Below are 14,323 nucleotides of genomic sequence, written 5' to 3' on the forward strand. Positions count from 1 at the left end.
TCTTAGATAATTTTGGACCAGAATTTTTATACAATTATGATAAGCACTTCAGTGAATACAACTTAATAAACAGCACTAGTAAATCACTAGGATAAGGGGGAGAGGAGCAGAAGTGGAGATGATGAGCAGAAGTGGAGATGATAACACTACTAAAGAAGCATATAAAGATATTCTCTATGGCACTTGGATTAATACATGACTTTAAATGCTGTGCAAGTTAAACAACTGCATAAACTATTTTTTGTCAAATCATATCAAATACCAACAGCTATCAAACGGTCAGTAAAAAACAAAAACAAAGATGATTTCATGGAATTTTATTGTATCTTTACATAGCCATTACAACAGTCATTGGTAGTGCTTACAAAACCTCATGGATCAGTACAATTGGTATTGGATACTTGTACATTAAATAGGATAACTGAGCCATAATGAGACACGCCATCACTTACTAAGGCATTACTAATAAAATTCAGAGGAGCTAAGTATATCAGTACAATGGATTTGACGACAGGATATTGGCAGATACCACTACATAGGGATTCAAGGAAATATACATCGTTCTTTCTTGAGAGAACACCATATCAATTTAAAGTCTTATCATTTGGTCTGAATGTGTGTGCCTCAGTTTCCATCAGAGCCTTGGACAAAGCAGAAGGTGATACACTACAAGGAAAGATACTGGTCTATGTGGATGATATAGTCGTCATTACAAAGGACTGGAATGAGTGCTTTTAGATTTTAGGTCAGCTTTTTGAAAGACTATATTCACAGGTCTAAAAATGAAACTGGGAAAGTCTGAATTTGGGAGGAGCCATGTTAAGTTTTTAGGACACAGTGAATACAGACAGGCTCACACCCAGTCCACATTGGTTAGATGCAATAAAACATTACCCCACATGAACAAATTAAAGACAACTTAAGTCGTTCCTTGGAAGGACTGATTTTATAGCAAATTCCTCTTGAGTAAAATAATTATTGTACAACACACAATGAACTCACTAAAGACTAACACACCTTGGAAGTGAACAATGGAGTGTAATAAGGAATTTGCACAGATCAAACACACAGCAGTAACACACTATTGCTAAATCCAAAATTGAAGCTACCCTTCCTTTTAGATACAGATGCCTGGACTATGGTCTTTGAGTACATTTGTACTATGAAGAGAACACTGCAATTGCAATAGAACATTACACAACAGCATTCGCAAGCCAGCTGTTCACACACCAAGAAATGAATTATGGAGTAAGAGAAAAAGAAGCATTAGCAGCAGTGTAGACTAAGAAGTTCAGATACATACTAGCAGGCTACGAAACCACAGTCCCCAGCAACCACAAAGCACTGACATTTCTATTAAAAAGTAAACTATTACATGCTAGACTGATGAGTTGGCCGATGGCTCTACAAGAATTTAAATTTTCAATTGAGTACATAAAGAAACAGGAGAAAACAGAACCAGATGCTTTATCTTGATTACCAATCTCCAATTTCCAGCATTTTTCCCTCTCAAATTTTGAGATCTGAAGGACAAGTTAAGATATAAGTTGACAGTCTGTCTTTGCAACTACGGTACAAGAAACAATAGTGCAAACGAGGAAATATCTAAAAAAACTTTCAAGCAGATGGCGTTTTCTGATGTGAGCAAAAATCTTAGGTACTAACACTAGCATCTTTTGTAATGGAGCTGTTTTAAATGGAAAAAGCAAGCCAAATGATGTGTGTCTGTCATTAAGACCAGTGATATTTTGTTTCAATAATACGACACACATTTGGAAACAAAAATATGCATTTCCTTGGAGTCTCTGACGGATTTAAAATATCTCCAATGATTTCAGAAATAACCTCAGAAAAAAGAACGCCTCTTGAAAGAAGTGTATAGGGTGGGGAAGAATTATGTAAACCAACACTGTAGGTGACCGCCAATAAAATGTTGGTTCTACTCTGTTCGTTATTGTCAGATGCTACCCACTGTGTTATATCTATTATTTTACTGATAATGTGTGATTTTTCTTTCAAGAAATACATGAGTACATAGCGTGCAAACTGCCAGTGACTGACATTTTCTTCGTATCATCCATACTTTCTATCATATAAACTACTTTTTAAGTGCCAAAATCTACTAGAACAAAAAAAGTCTATAAAACGCCACATTGTAGAACATATTTGGGGTGAGACAGTCACACTTCCTGAAATCCATCGCCGAAGGCCTCTGGCCTGCCAAGGAGCATCTCTCTCAGTCCTATGTCCATGGATAAACCATGGAAATCCCACACATTACGCCACACACAAACGGACCCAGCCTGCGCGCAGATCTGTGAGACTAGATCCGACAGGCAGGACCTGCACATTAGTGGGAAACGATGAGCTTTAGATCAGCAGGCCTGATCTGGTAGAGATAGCTGCAGAGACGGCCTCTGGTTTTCGCCTCTCGTGGAAATCCACTCATGTGGCCAGCTAATCACAAGCCACAGACAGCATGTTGATGAAATGAGGCTGCAGTGATTAATCCATGCAACAGATAACTTGTTCAAATACTCAGAATCAATAATAATGAGGATAAGTAGCAACTCGCCATAAAGGTGATTGCTGAGCCACAGACAGGAACATAGAGAAGATAATCACACTCACAACTAAATTTCCGGTCATAGCCTTTGTCAGAAAATAAGCGCGAACACACACATTCACTCTAACACAACTCATGCACACATGACCGCCATCTCCAGTCACTGCATCAACAATATCTGATAATCGGATCCAAACAAATCACTCCTCACGTCTCCCTGCCTCTTGTCGGCAGCTGCTAGGCTAGCTGTAAGAAGTGGTGGCAGTACTGACTGCAAGCTGAGGGGAGTGGTAAGAAGAGGAAAAGCAGTAGGAATGGGGAAGTAGGGAAGCAGCACACATACTCAGATGCATTCAGCCAGCAACAATGCATGACACTTCAGTGAACAAACTATTTCAACTGCTGAGACAAAAATGAGATTTTTTCCAGTGTTTTTTTTCCAAATATCCCTGACATGTTTGAAATTCCCTGATATTCCTTGATTTCCAGAACCTATGGCAACCCTGCCAACTGAAGGCGTGAAAGATGAGGGAACTTTGTGATATATTTTCTTAAAGTCAATAAATATGAAAAGAATATTATATGTTATGGTGAAAGATAAGACATGACTAATACCAAAATGACGTTTATAAAATACGTATCCAATAATTAGAACAAAATACAACAGACATTAACACCAAATGGATACATCATAAAGGAATTTTTTTCAGAACAACAGATGGTCACTGTGTATGCCTCACAATACCCTTATCTCTATGATGCATACATCTAGGCTGTGCACAGTTCAGGCTGAAGAGGTGTGTGTGGCATGTGAGGCAATATAATTGTTTCAAAAACATTCAAGAACAGTTAAAAAGATACTGAAGTCATGTGAAATATGTCAAATCAAAAGTATAAACTTTGACGATATACTTCAAACTTTAACCCATAATACTGCAGGATTTGGTTTGTCATTTAGATAAACTACTACTGTCATCACTCATCACAGGATTTCTGGGATCAAGTAGCAGTAGACTTTTGTAGTCCATTGGCTATGAGGAGGGGAGATGTAGAGTATATCATTGTAGTTTCAGAATGTTGGTCAAAGCTAGTTAAACTATGTCTTTTCAAAAGGGCCATGACCAGGAGTATAACAACTACATTGAGAAATGAGTACTTCCAATACATGGGGAGAATAAAAAACTTGCTTTCAGAAAATGACACAGTTTACTGCCTATTGGTAGGAAGTTCTTAGTCGGGGAAAAAGCAAATCACATTTTAATATACAAATACCATCCAAAAGCCAACTCAGACAAGAATGTTACGTGTAAATTAGGTAGACTGTGCATGACATTGTGACAACAAGCATTCTATTTCCTACCGAACGAATGTATCTATATCCACTGTTTAAGAAGGGCATCAATCTTTTGGAGTTTTCTTTTTTGTCAATCATTTCTTAATTCCCCTGTTGGGGTGCCTCTCTGCCTTCCCCTCTTTCAATGACTCAGTAGCTCCATCGTGCAACCCCTTCCCATTTCTATTTGTCAAAACTTATCACACATAGTCTACATCTACATCTACATCTACATCCATACTCCGCAAGCCACCGAGGTAGCGCTGACCCAGAGAGCTTTTGGCATTGGTAGGCTACGAGAGTATAGTGTGGTATAATATGGTATAGTATAATGTTAATTTAAAAGATACGGCTAAAGTGAATGGGCTACCACACTGTTAGTGTAAGCACATGCTTGGAGCTAATGGTGACAGTACACATTCGAGTAAGTGCTTGTAGGTCAAGATATTATGTTGAGGATTCTTAATAAAGATATTGACAATTGTTAATATATACGTGACAGAATCAAGAATGTCCAACTATTGACTATAGTAAACCTCAACTTCTGACGAATGGTAAAGACTCGTTAGGTGTAAAGTTAGCATTTTAAAACCTTACTCCTCTCATGTCTGAAGCCTATAAGGAAGGAGTTTGCAAACTCCTGAATTATTAATTCACATCTTCGTACCCTCAGATTTGCTGCCTCTATAATTAATTATGATAATTCGTGACTAATTTAATGCAATTAGGCTATAATAATTTCAATTGTCATCATATGGTCTCAATAAATTATTCATCTTTGAATGAAATCTTATAATAGTTGGACACTCTTGATTCTGTCACGTATGTATTAACAATCATCAATATAATATCTTTATTAACAATCCTCCACATAATATCTTGACCTACAAGCCCTTACTCGAATGTGTACTGTTATCATTAGTTCCAAACATGTGCTTACACTAACAGTGTGTTAGCCCAATCACTTTAGCCGTATCATTTAAATTAACATTATAATATACCATATTACACCACACTACACTATCATAGCCTACCAATGGCGAAATGCTTCTGCACAGCAGTGCACATCACTATTATTTATATATATTTGACGATGCTGGCGCTGATTTTATGTTTAGAATTTGACGACACCACTATGGCTCCAGTATATTAGTACATGGTTTTATAAAACAGGTATGCCTCTTCATATCTAAAATGCACAAATGCACATGTATGTCAGTAATACTTTTCCTTAAGGTCTATTTTATTGCTTTAAGCTGTAGACAATCTGCTAATGTATTTACTTTTTTCTTATATTTTGCCACAGATCAGAAGATGGTCATTATAGACCACAACTGGTAGTGTAATGACAAATTTGTGACTATAGACATAAAATAATGGAAACTAATTATCTTCGAATAAAAAAGGCTAGAAGATTTAAATACCTAAGTGGAATAATAGAACCAAATGCTTTAAACAAAGAAGCTAACCTAGCAAGGGCAAGGAAAATTGAGGTGGCTTTTCAGCTAACAAAAAACCTGTATGATAAGAAATCTATTTCCATAAATGCAATAGCAAGGAAAGCGTTTGTGAAGAAGAGAAATTTGTTAACATTGGCTACAGATTTCAGTGTCAGGAAGGCTGTATGGAGTGTAGCCACATATGGAAGTGAAACATGGACAATAAATAGTTTGGATAAGAAGAGAATAGAAGCTTTTGAAATGTGGTGCTACAGAAGAATGCTGAAGATTAGATGGGTAGATCACATAACTAATGAGGTGGTATTGAATAGGATTGGGGAGAAGAAAAGTTTGTGGCACAACTTGACCAGAAGAAGGGACCAGTTGGTAGGACATGTTCTGAGGCATCAAGGGATCACCAATTTAGTATTGGAGGGCATCGTAGAGGGAGACCAAGAGATGAATACAATAAGCAGATTCAGAAGGATGTAGGTTACAGTAGGTACTGGGAGATGAAGAAGCTTGCACAGGATAGAGTAGCATGGAGAGCTGCATCAAGCCAGTCTCAGGACTGAAGACAACGACAACGACAACAACAACAACAACAACAACAACAAATGCAAAACTTTAGCATCACAATACTGTCATTAAGTCAGAATGCCTTTATGCATCAGAATGCATTTCGTTAAATGCAGCCAAACAATCGGTTAAAACAGAAAATAAGAAAGGGGGGGTGGGAGGGGGGGGAATCAGGATAATCTTAGGAGCAAAATATGAGAATGGGAAATGGAAATTAAGAAGTAACAAAGAAGCTATGAAAAAATAGGAGTGAATATTACACAATGAGGAAGACAAAAGTTGCATTCTATGGACACCTAAAAAGGCTGTATGAAAACAGGATAAAAAAAATATTTAACTTCTTTGGTAGAAACCCCAAAATATTAATGATTTGGATAAAACATTCAAGCAGATATGAGGGAAATGGAAATAATGGAGGAAGAAATATGAAAAAGAGAAAGGTTCAGAGCAAAAGTCAAAGAGAGAGAGAGAGAGAGAGAGAGAGAGAGAAACACAGGGAAAGAATGAAAAACTACTGTAAATAAATAAAAGAATAAAAGAAAGAATACGTAAGTCATTTCATAATGTAAATGGATAGATAAAAGAATCTACTCACTAAGTGGGGGAAGGGGAACAAACACGGAAAAGGTTTAACTTTTACAAGCTTTCGAAGCCAGTGACTCCTCCTCCTCCCCCACCAGGACAGAAGACATGAAGGGAAAGGGAGAGGGGTGAAGGAAAAGGATTGGAGAGAGTAGGGAAAGGGTAACAGTTCAGAAAAGTCACCCAGAAGCCCAGGTCAGGGGAGACTTAACAAACGGGATGAGAATCCTGTCCGGTAAGTCTCCCCTCACCTGGGGTTCTGGGTGACTTTTCTGAACTGTACCACTTTCCCTAAACCTCTCCAGTCCTCTATCCCTCTCCCTTCCCCTTCAACTCTTATGCCTCAAGGAGTGACTGTCTCCAAAAGCTTGAAAAAGTTAAACCCTCGTGCGCACGCGCGTGTTCTGCCACCACTTGGTGAGTGATTTTTTTATTCTATCAATTTACATTATATTGTCAATAATTGATTATTTCCGTTGTTGTAAGTTATGTTATCTCTAGTAGGTGAGACCAATCAGAAAATAAATAATAATAATAATAATAATAATAGTAATAGTAATACTAATAATAATAATAATAATCTTCCCTAGTTTCTGCAGCCAGTTGATTCTGACCTCCCTCAAACTAATAATATTGAATCGTCTTCTGATGTGTCTAGTGTTGTACATTCTACGAATGTGGCACAGAATTTCAAGCACCTTTCATGCATCGTGTTGGTAGATGTATCTATTTGTTGTAGATGTCAGATGTTCTCCTCTTATCTAAAATCTATTTTCTTGTGTGGTGCCATATATTTTCTATGAACTTTCCACTCAGTTTTTCAGTTTCTGCAACTTAAAAGAGTTGTCTCCCACAGTTTTGGTCTGTGATGCATGTAACACCTCTGGTAAAAGAATTGTCTTGTACTGTCACAATTTTGCATTATGCAATGTTACTTTTTTTGCTATAGTACAATATTATTCTGAACATCTTTCAAAGTTTCTAGGTTTGCACTACTGCCCAACCCTGATGGCAGTACGAGCTCTGCAAGATATTTGAAGGAGGATACCTTTAAAAGTTTGCTACATACCATTTTTAGTGGAACTTTCCTGTTTGATGCAGATGCAGAATAACTACATGTATACCAAAAGGCTCAGATTTTGCCAAGAAATTTTAGTTTTTATCATGTATTACTAAGACCCTGGCAAATTAGTCCTCTGGCCTCTCTCTACTCTAAGCTTTCCTATCAAAAACAGCGTCTTTCTACAGTGTCTTCTTAAAAGTCCACACAGATGGAAAATCTGCTTGTACATTGTCAAATTTTCCATGCTGACTTAAAGTTCTATATCTGTTCAGCTTACTGTCCTGCCTAGCGGTTTGAGAGAGCTTTTGAAGGAATTTTGGATTTGACTGGCAAAAGAGAAGTTTCTAGGTTGTTTGGGTCTGCCTTATCACATTTTTATGCAGTGGCTGTACCGATGCACATTTCCAGTCCTGTCGAATAACTGCAGTTTCCCAGATCTCTGTTGCGTGTTTCTTCTCTTTTCTTAATTTCATCTCTTCCTACTTCAACATCTCAGCTGTAATTCAACTTTCACCAAGGAATTTGTTCTTCTAAAGTGAACTACTGATGTCTGCTGTTTCCTGTATTGATGGGGATTCTGAACCCACATTTATTATGTATTACTTTTGAGTGAGCGAGTGTGTGTGTGTGTGTGTGTGTGTGTGTGTGTGTGTGTGTGTGTTTGTTCTCTTATGAGGAATAGAGCAAGAGCTTGAAAGCTAACATTGACTGTGTTGTATTATGTATTCCCGTGAGCCACACGCCAGTCCTCTACAGGTAAGTGGTTGTTTCCCATATTTTACAAATTTATTATTATTGATATTATTGAAGAGTAATATTTAAGCAAATTAGCATACCGCTATCAGCCTCACAATATATGACTGCCCTATAAAGTTTGTCATTAACAACAACTTACAACTATGTTGGCTGCAGAAGATATTGGATAGAGCGAGAGAGAGAGAGAGAGAGATAGAGCGAGAGAGAGATAGAGCGAGAGAGAGATAGAGCGAGAGAGAGATAGAGCGAGAGAGAGATAGAGCGAGAGAGAGATAGAGCGAGAGAGAGATAGAGCGAGAGAGAGAGAGAGCGAGAGAGAGATAGAGCGAGAGAGAGATAGAGCGAGAGAGAGATAGAGCGAGAGAGAGATAGAGCGAGAGAGAGATAGAGCGAGAGAGAGATAGAGCGAGAGAGAGATAGAGCGAGAGATAGAGGGGGGGGGGGGGGGGGCTGCACACAGTATTTATGGATATAATTCTGAGGGTAAACCATTTTTTCTGTTCATAACTTAATATTATGAAAGCAAAGAAAAAACTAAGTTCTGCAGTTGATAGAAAAATCTACTCCCATCACTTATGAATTGAAGCTGTTGAAAGACAACACTTTTAACATAAAAATACTACAAATTTCCTATTCAGAAAACTTTCTATCTAGAATGCAAATTTTTAACAAACTTAAATCTTCATTTATTGTAAATATTTCTAAAAGTCACATGTGAAAATAAACACTGCATTGCCATAAAAATAATTAAAAAATGCATTACTTATGTAAACTACATGACAAGTTTCATTTATACTGAAATGACATAAAAATGATCCATGGACATAAGCAGATAAGTACAAAAGCCTTCACTCCAACGTAAATTGCAGAGCTATATTGTCAGAATGAAATGAAGTACTGTTGAAAATATGAAGAACTTTATTATAAGTTCATTTATAATAATTTTAGATACTTCTGAACTAAAAGTATTTCGAGTTACTTACTCTGTTCTGAATTAGTCACAGCCTCATCTGCAAATTCAGTGCAGTAACCGTGTTCTGCTGCCTGGGTGAAAAGAGCACAATTAATTGAGTAGCCTGTAATCCATGCCATCTAATCTAAAATTGTATAAATACACTATTGCTGCCATTGAAGTGAAAGGCAATTCTTGCATAATTGTGGCCAAGTATAAATGCTGTGAAGAGAAAAAGTGCTGAGAGCTGCGGCTAGATAGCAGACATGGTACAGTTCTAGACCCTCGAAGGTAGGAGAAGGTAGGAGAAGAATATCAGGTCACAGAGTGCTGGACTAAATCAGGTGACTGCGGGATTTAGGACTCTTGTCTAAAGATTTAACCTGCAGAACTGTAGACCTACAAAAAAATCTTCTAGGAATATAAATTGTTTACTTTTTCTAGGACACTGGCAAATCAAATCTGGGTTTTATGTGTATACGCAAAACATACACGCTAAGTTTTCTCATTTCTGCACTTCATAATAACTAGTTTTTGGGGAGACATTTTCAAAATTAGCCATTTCTAAGCAGCAAAAGAAAATAAATGGGTAACGGGGGTGGGGGTTTAGAAAGTTCTCCCAGACAATTAAATTTCTCAGTTATTTAATAAGCTATCCACAAACCCATCTTTTCTATATTACTATCACAGGTGTAAAAAATATGCAGAAGGATACACCTTGTTGCAAAAAAAATAAATAAACAAATAAATAAATCATGCAGTGACAAAAGAACACACAATACAGAAAATAAAAGCGGAATAATGTGATGTCAAATAAGAATCTGGAAAAAGGCAGACAAGTATAACAACATACAAATCAAAGATGAGGGTAGAATACTAGAAAATCCTCAGTAGTTTGCCAATTTTGTAACTGACTTTCTCTCTGGTATTGCTGAGAAGTTGGTGCAAAACGTTCGTAAAACACATGTAGCACCCGAACTAACTTACACAGCAAGCATAATGCTGTTCTCACAACAGAGCTTCACATCAGGAAGATAAAACAGAAATTAAAATATGAGAAGACAGCAGGTGTAGCTGAGAATCCGGTCTATATTCTGAAGGGGTGTGTAGACAGTATATAAGCCCCATTAACAAACATAAGTGAACCCTTCACAAAAGTTGTACCCTTACTGCAGAAAGTATTGAAAACTACAGGCCAGTTTCACTTCTGCCTGTAAAAATAATTGAATGAATCACTAAAGATAAACTAATGAGTTACACGTATAAATACAATATTTTTAACGAAGCAATGTCTGGTTTCCAAAGTGGGTGAAGAACAGTATTGGACATTACAAAGTTTGCAAAAGTGGTACTTGTGGTTCTTGACAAGGATGACTATGTTACAGATATATTCTTATATTTTTCCAAGGTTATTGACACTGTTGGCCTTTAAAATACTACTAAACAAGCTAGAGACACCCGATGCGAAAGGAATAGAGAATGAGTGGTTTCAACCTTACCTGGAAAACAGGGTGCAAAAGATAGACACTGTTCATGCATCTGCCAATGATAAATTTTTAGTAATCCAATTATCAGACAAGGATAGGGTAGGGTATTGCGATCAATTCTGTTCTTAATATAAATCAATAACTTTCCAGTTAGTATAAAATATGGTGAAAAAGTCTTCTTTATGATGATAAGAACACAATAGTCACTTATAAAACACCAGAGCTCCTATTAGGGAAAGCAAATGAAACCTTCACAGATGTTTATGATTGGGTAGTATGTAATAAATTAACATGGAGCACAAAGAAAGCAAACAGCATACATTTTAACATAAAGAGGGGAAACAGTAATGTCGCATTAAGCACAAATTGTGTAAGAAACAGACATTTTTTACGAATAAGGTACAAACCTCATACTCGGGAGGGTGGAGTTTGCTCTGTACAGCTACTTTGATTAGAGAGTGACAACTGGTTATAGACTTTTCAATTTTATCACAGTTTTTGTCTATTTCGAATTATATCATGTGCAAAGATAATAAAAGTGTAGTTAATTTTGAAGAGATAAGCTGCTGGGGACAGGTTTCAAACTTGTGTTAATACACATGGCAAATGCCCTTTAAATCAAAATCGGCGATGAAATGCGCCAATTCTGTGAAGATGGACACCAGCAGCACTGTGCTCAGTGATGAAAAGGGCTTTGAGGATGAATATGAGGGCTTATCAGGACAAAGTAGCAAAAAACGATCATCCACTAGCTGGGGCGATAATTATTATGGAGCAGGCATGAAAATATCCTGTCAGTTTCAAGCTTTGTTCTTTTTTCATATAATAAATACTTGTCAAACATTTAACACATTTTTCTTAAAATCAAGTTTTTAAGTATGGTTTTTGTTGTCCGTGCTACAATTTTCATCCAATTTTAACGATTTTTTTGGTGTCTCTTGAAGCAAATTGAATTGTCTTCATTTCATCATAGCTGACCTTTTTTGTTGATATTTGGTATTTTTTCAGCCAAAAATGACGGATCCAAAAAATGGCTATTTTTTCAAATATCTATAATATCTAAAATCCATACAATGAACTAAAATTACGTCTGCAGGGATCAAGATAACATGTTAAATTCATGTTTCAGATAACTACAACCAGAGTTACAGTGACAACCATTGATCTACCTCCTTTCAGAGCTGCCTTGGGAAAATCCCAATTACACAGTGAAGATATTTATATTTTTTAATAAAAAATACCAATTAAAACTTCAATGTATGCTTTATTCATAGCAGTAAACCCCATTTGTCTACTACATTCCATTAAGGAGGAAAAGTCCTGAATTTGAAAAATATTTTTGTCTACTGCACTGCCGTTCCCCCTTGAAAGTATAAGCAAATCAGGATCATAACACATTTTTCATGAAAAATATTCTATGAAAAAGCAATGTGGTTGGCACATTTGTGAAATGTTAGCACAAGAAAACACAACAATGAATAGGGTTTAACACTCCAAAGACAATGAGATCAATAGACACTGAGCACAAGTGAGGACTGAGGAATCATGGGGAAAGGAACTGGGTATCATCTTTCAAAGGAGCAATCCTAGCATTTGCTTTAAGTGATCCAGAGAAATCTCAAAAACCTAAATCTGGACAGTTCAATGGGAATTTGAACTGCCATCCTCCAGAATTTGTAGTTAAGCTTTCAGCCAAAAGCATCAGTCTTAATGTGTCTGTTACATCTTTTTTTTTTTCTAGTGTTCTATCTCCTATTCCTCACATCATGTATCCCTTTTGATGCAAACAATTATGATGATGATGATAGTACCGCCAGAGTGTGACCAATGTGCAGCCATTAACTTCGAGCGTGGCTTGCTATCGTCAATAGGTAGTGGCCATACATTGTCACTCTTTAGCCCAAAAACACAACTAATAATGTTAATATCAAAACCTTATAATAGGAGTGAGACATTAGAGAATAATTTAACAAAAAATATATTGAGGTTGCATATGTTGGTTGAAACCCCATAGGATAACAACACTGCTCAAATAGATTTTAGCTCTGATGTAGGTTTCTCTCTCTCTCTCTCTCTCTCTCTCTCTCTCTCTCTCTCTCTCTCTCTCTCTCTCTCTACAAACACACACACACACACACACACACACACACACACACACACACACACACACACACACACACACACACACACACACAAAATTTGAAACTGCTTTGTGCAGACAGAACATTTACACCCTGCAGAGTGCATTAAATAATAATGCGTAAGTCCCAGTACATGAAAACAACATTTGCAGCATACATGCCGCCCATAACTTTTTCCAACTCCAGTCGAAACTATGACAAAAATATCTCACAAAAACTCCAGATGCAAGACAACAGGTGAAAGACCATGAGCTCTGCCCTGCGTCCTTATTTAAAGATTCGGTCAGATGATCACTCTTGAACTCAGTGCAGGTACATTCATCCCGACCACCATGTGTGATTTTCACAACAATCTCAGATAAATCCATAAGACAAAATACATAGAAATTTTTGCATTCATTTTGTAACCTCTTAATAAACTCATTTATATATTATTTCCTTAATTTTAAACAGATCTCAAACACATTAATCACCATATACGCAATTCAGTCAAAATCCTAACACACTATTTTATTCATCAAAATTATAATTAATAAACATCGAAAGTTATTTGAATATTAAAAACGGAAACTCAAGCTGACAAGATCATTTGTGTGTCTGAGGAGGATACCAGTTATGGCACTATTTGTGCAAATAACTAAGTTGTTTATAACTTTTTTTATTTGCTTGGTTTAAAAAATAATCTGTTCATTATATGCAGCCATTATCCTCTTCCATGTGGCATATCACAAGCATGACTTTTGTGATGGGTTCAGCTGTTACAATTCATTACAAAGAATAGTGGTAATAATGTTAATAACTATTTAACTATTGAAGCTCCATACAGTCAATGAGTTCGTCTCATTGTCATAGTTTCAAAACTGCTATTGGTTTTTCTTTAGCAGACTTTTAATGAATTTTACTTATTGTTCCTCAAAATAATATTAGTCATGACAATCGAAGTCACAGGTCCCTCATCTTAGCTTGTCCTGCAACCATGTCGCCGAAACACACCCTTCTTCCTGCCTAGGAAAACCCTGATAACCTCTGGGCTTCGTGACTTGCTAGCTACCTTTACTTGCATTTAGATAAACTGTCAGCGTCCATCTGACAGCTAGCTGGTCCGACAAACATTCATGCTATCTCATAGCTGACCTGTCAGATTGAGTCCGTACTGTGGCAGTCAAACCAGCTACTTTTAACATTACACTGTCTGTGTCTCAACATTCGTCTGGTGGTTAGCAATCTATCCTTTTCATGACATCATTATTGTTCCAAAACTTCTTGAAAGTGCCTCACCTGCATATGCTTGCTTAATCACTGTCCACGTTCCACCAAGGGTCCCGAACTAAAAGTTCACTCCGCTTACAATCAACACCCATTATGTTACTGTAACTAATAAGCCAAAAACAGTATTTTGCTAAGCAAAGCACTGCCACACACAGT

General features: G+C 36.9%; 1 protein-coding gene across 8 annotated transcripts in view; it reads right to left on the reverse strand.

Moving 5' to 3' along the window:
• LOC126359288 (repetitive organellar protein-like) overlaps positions 1 to 14,323 on the reverse strand; it is a 216,905-nt gene that overhangs the window by 84,538 nt on the left and 118,044 nt on the right. For all 8 annotated transcript variants that reach the window (XM_050007623.1, XM_050007622.1, XM_050007618.1 and 5 more), the window contains one exon: positions 9,302 to 9,362. In XM_050007623.1, the coding sequence (XP_049863580.1) occupies positions 9,302 to 9,362 (61 nt within the window). The remainder of the gene's footprint in view (positions 1 to 9,301; positions 9,363 to 14,323) is intronic.

Source organism: Schistocerca gregaria, chromosome 1, assembly GCF_023897955.1.
Source record: "Schistocerca gregaria isolate iqSchGreg1 chromosome 1, iqSchGreg1.2, whole genome shotgun sequence".
NCBI lineage: Eukaryota > Metazoa > Arthropoda > Insecta > Orthoptera > Acrididae > Schistocerca > Schistocerca gregaria.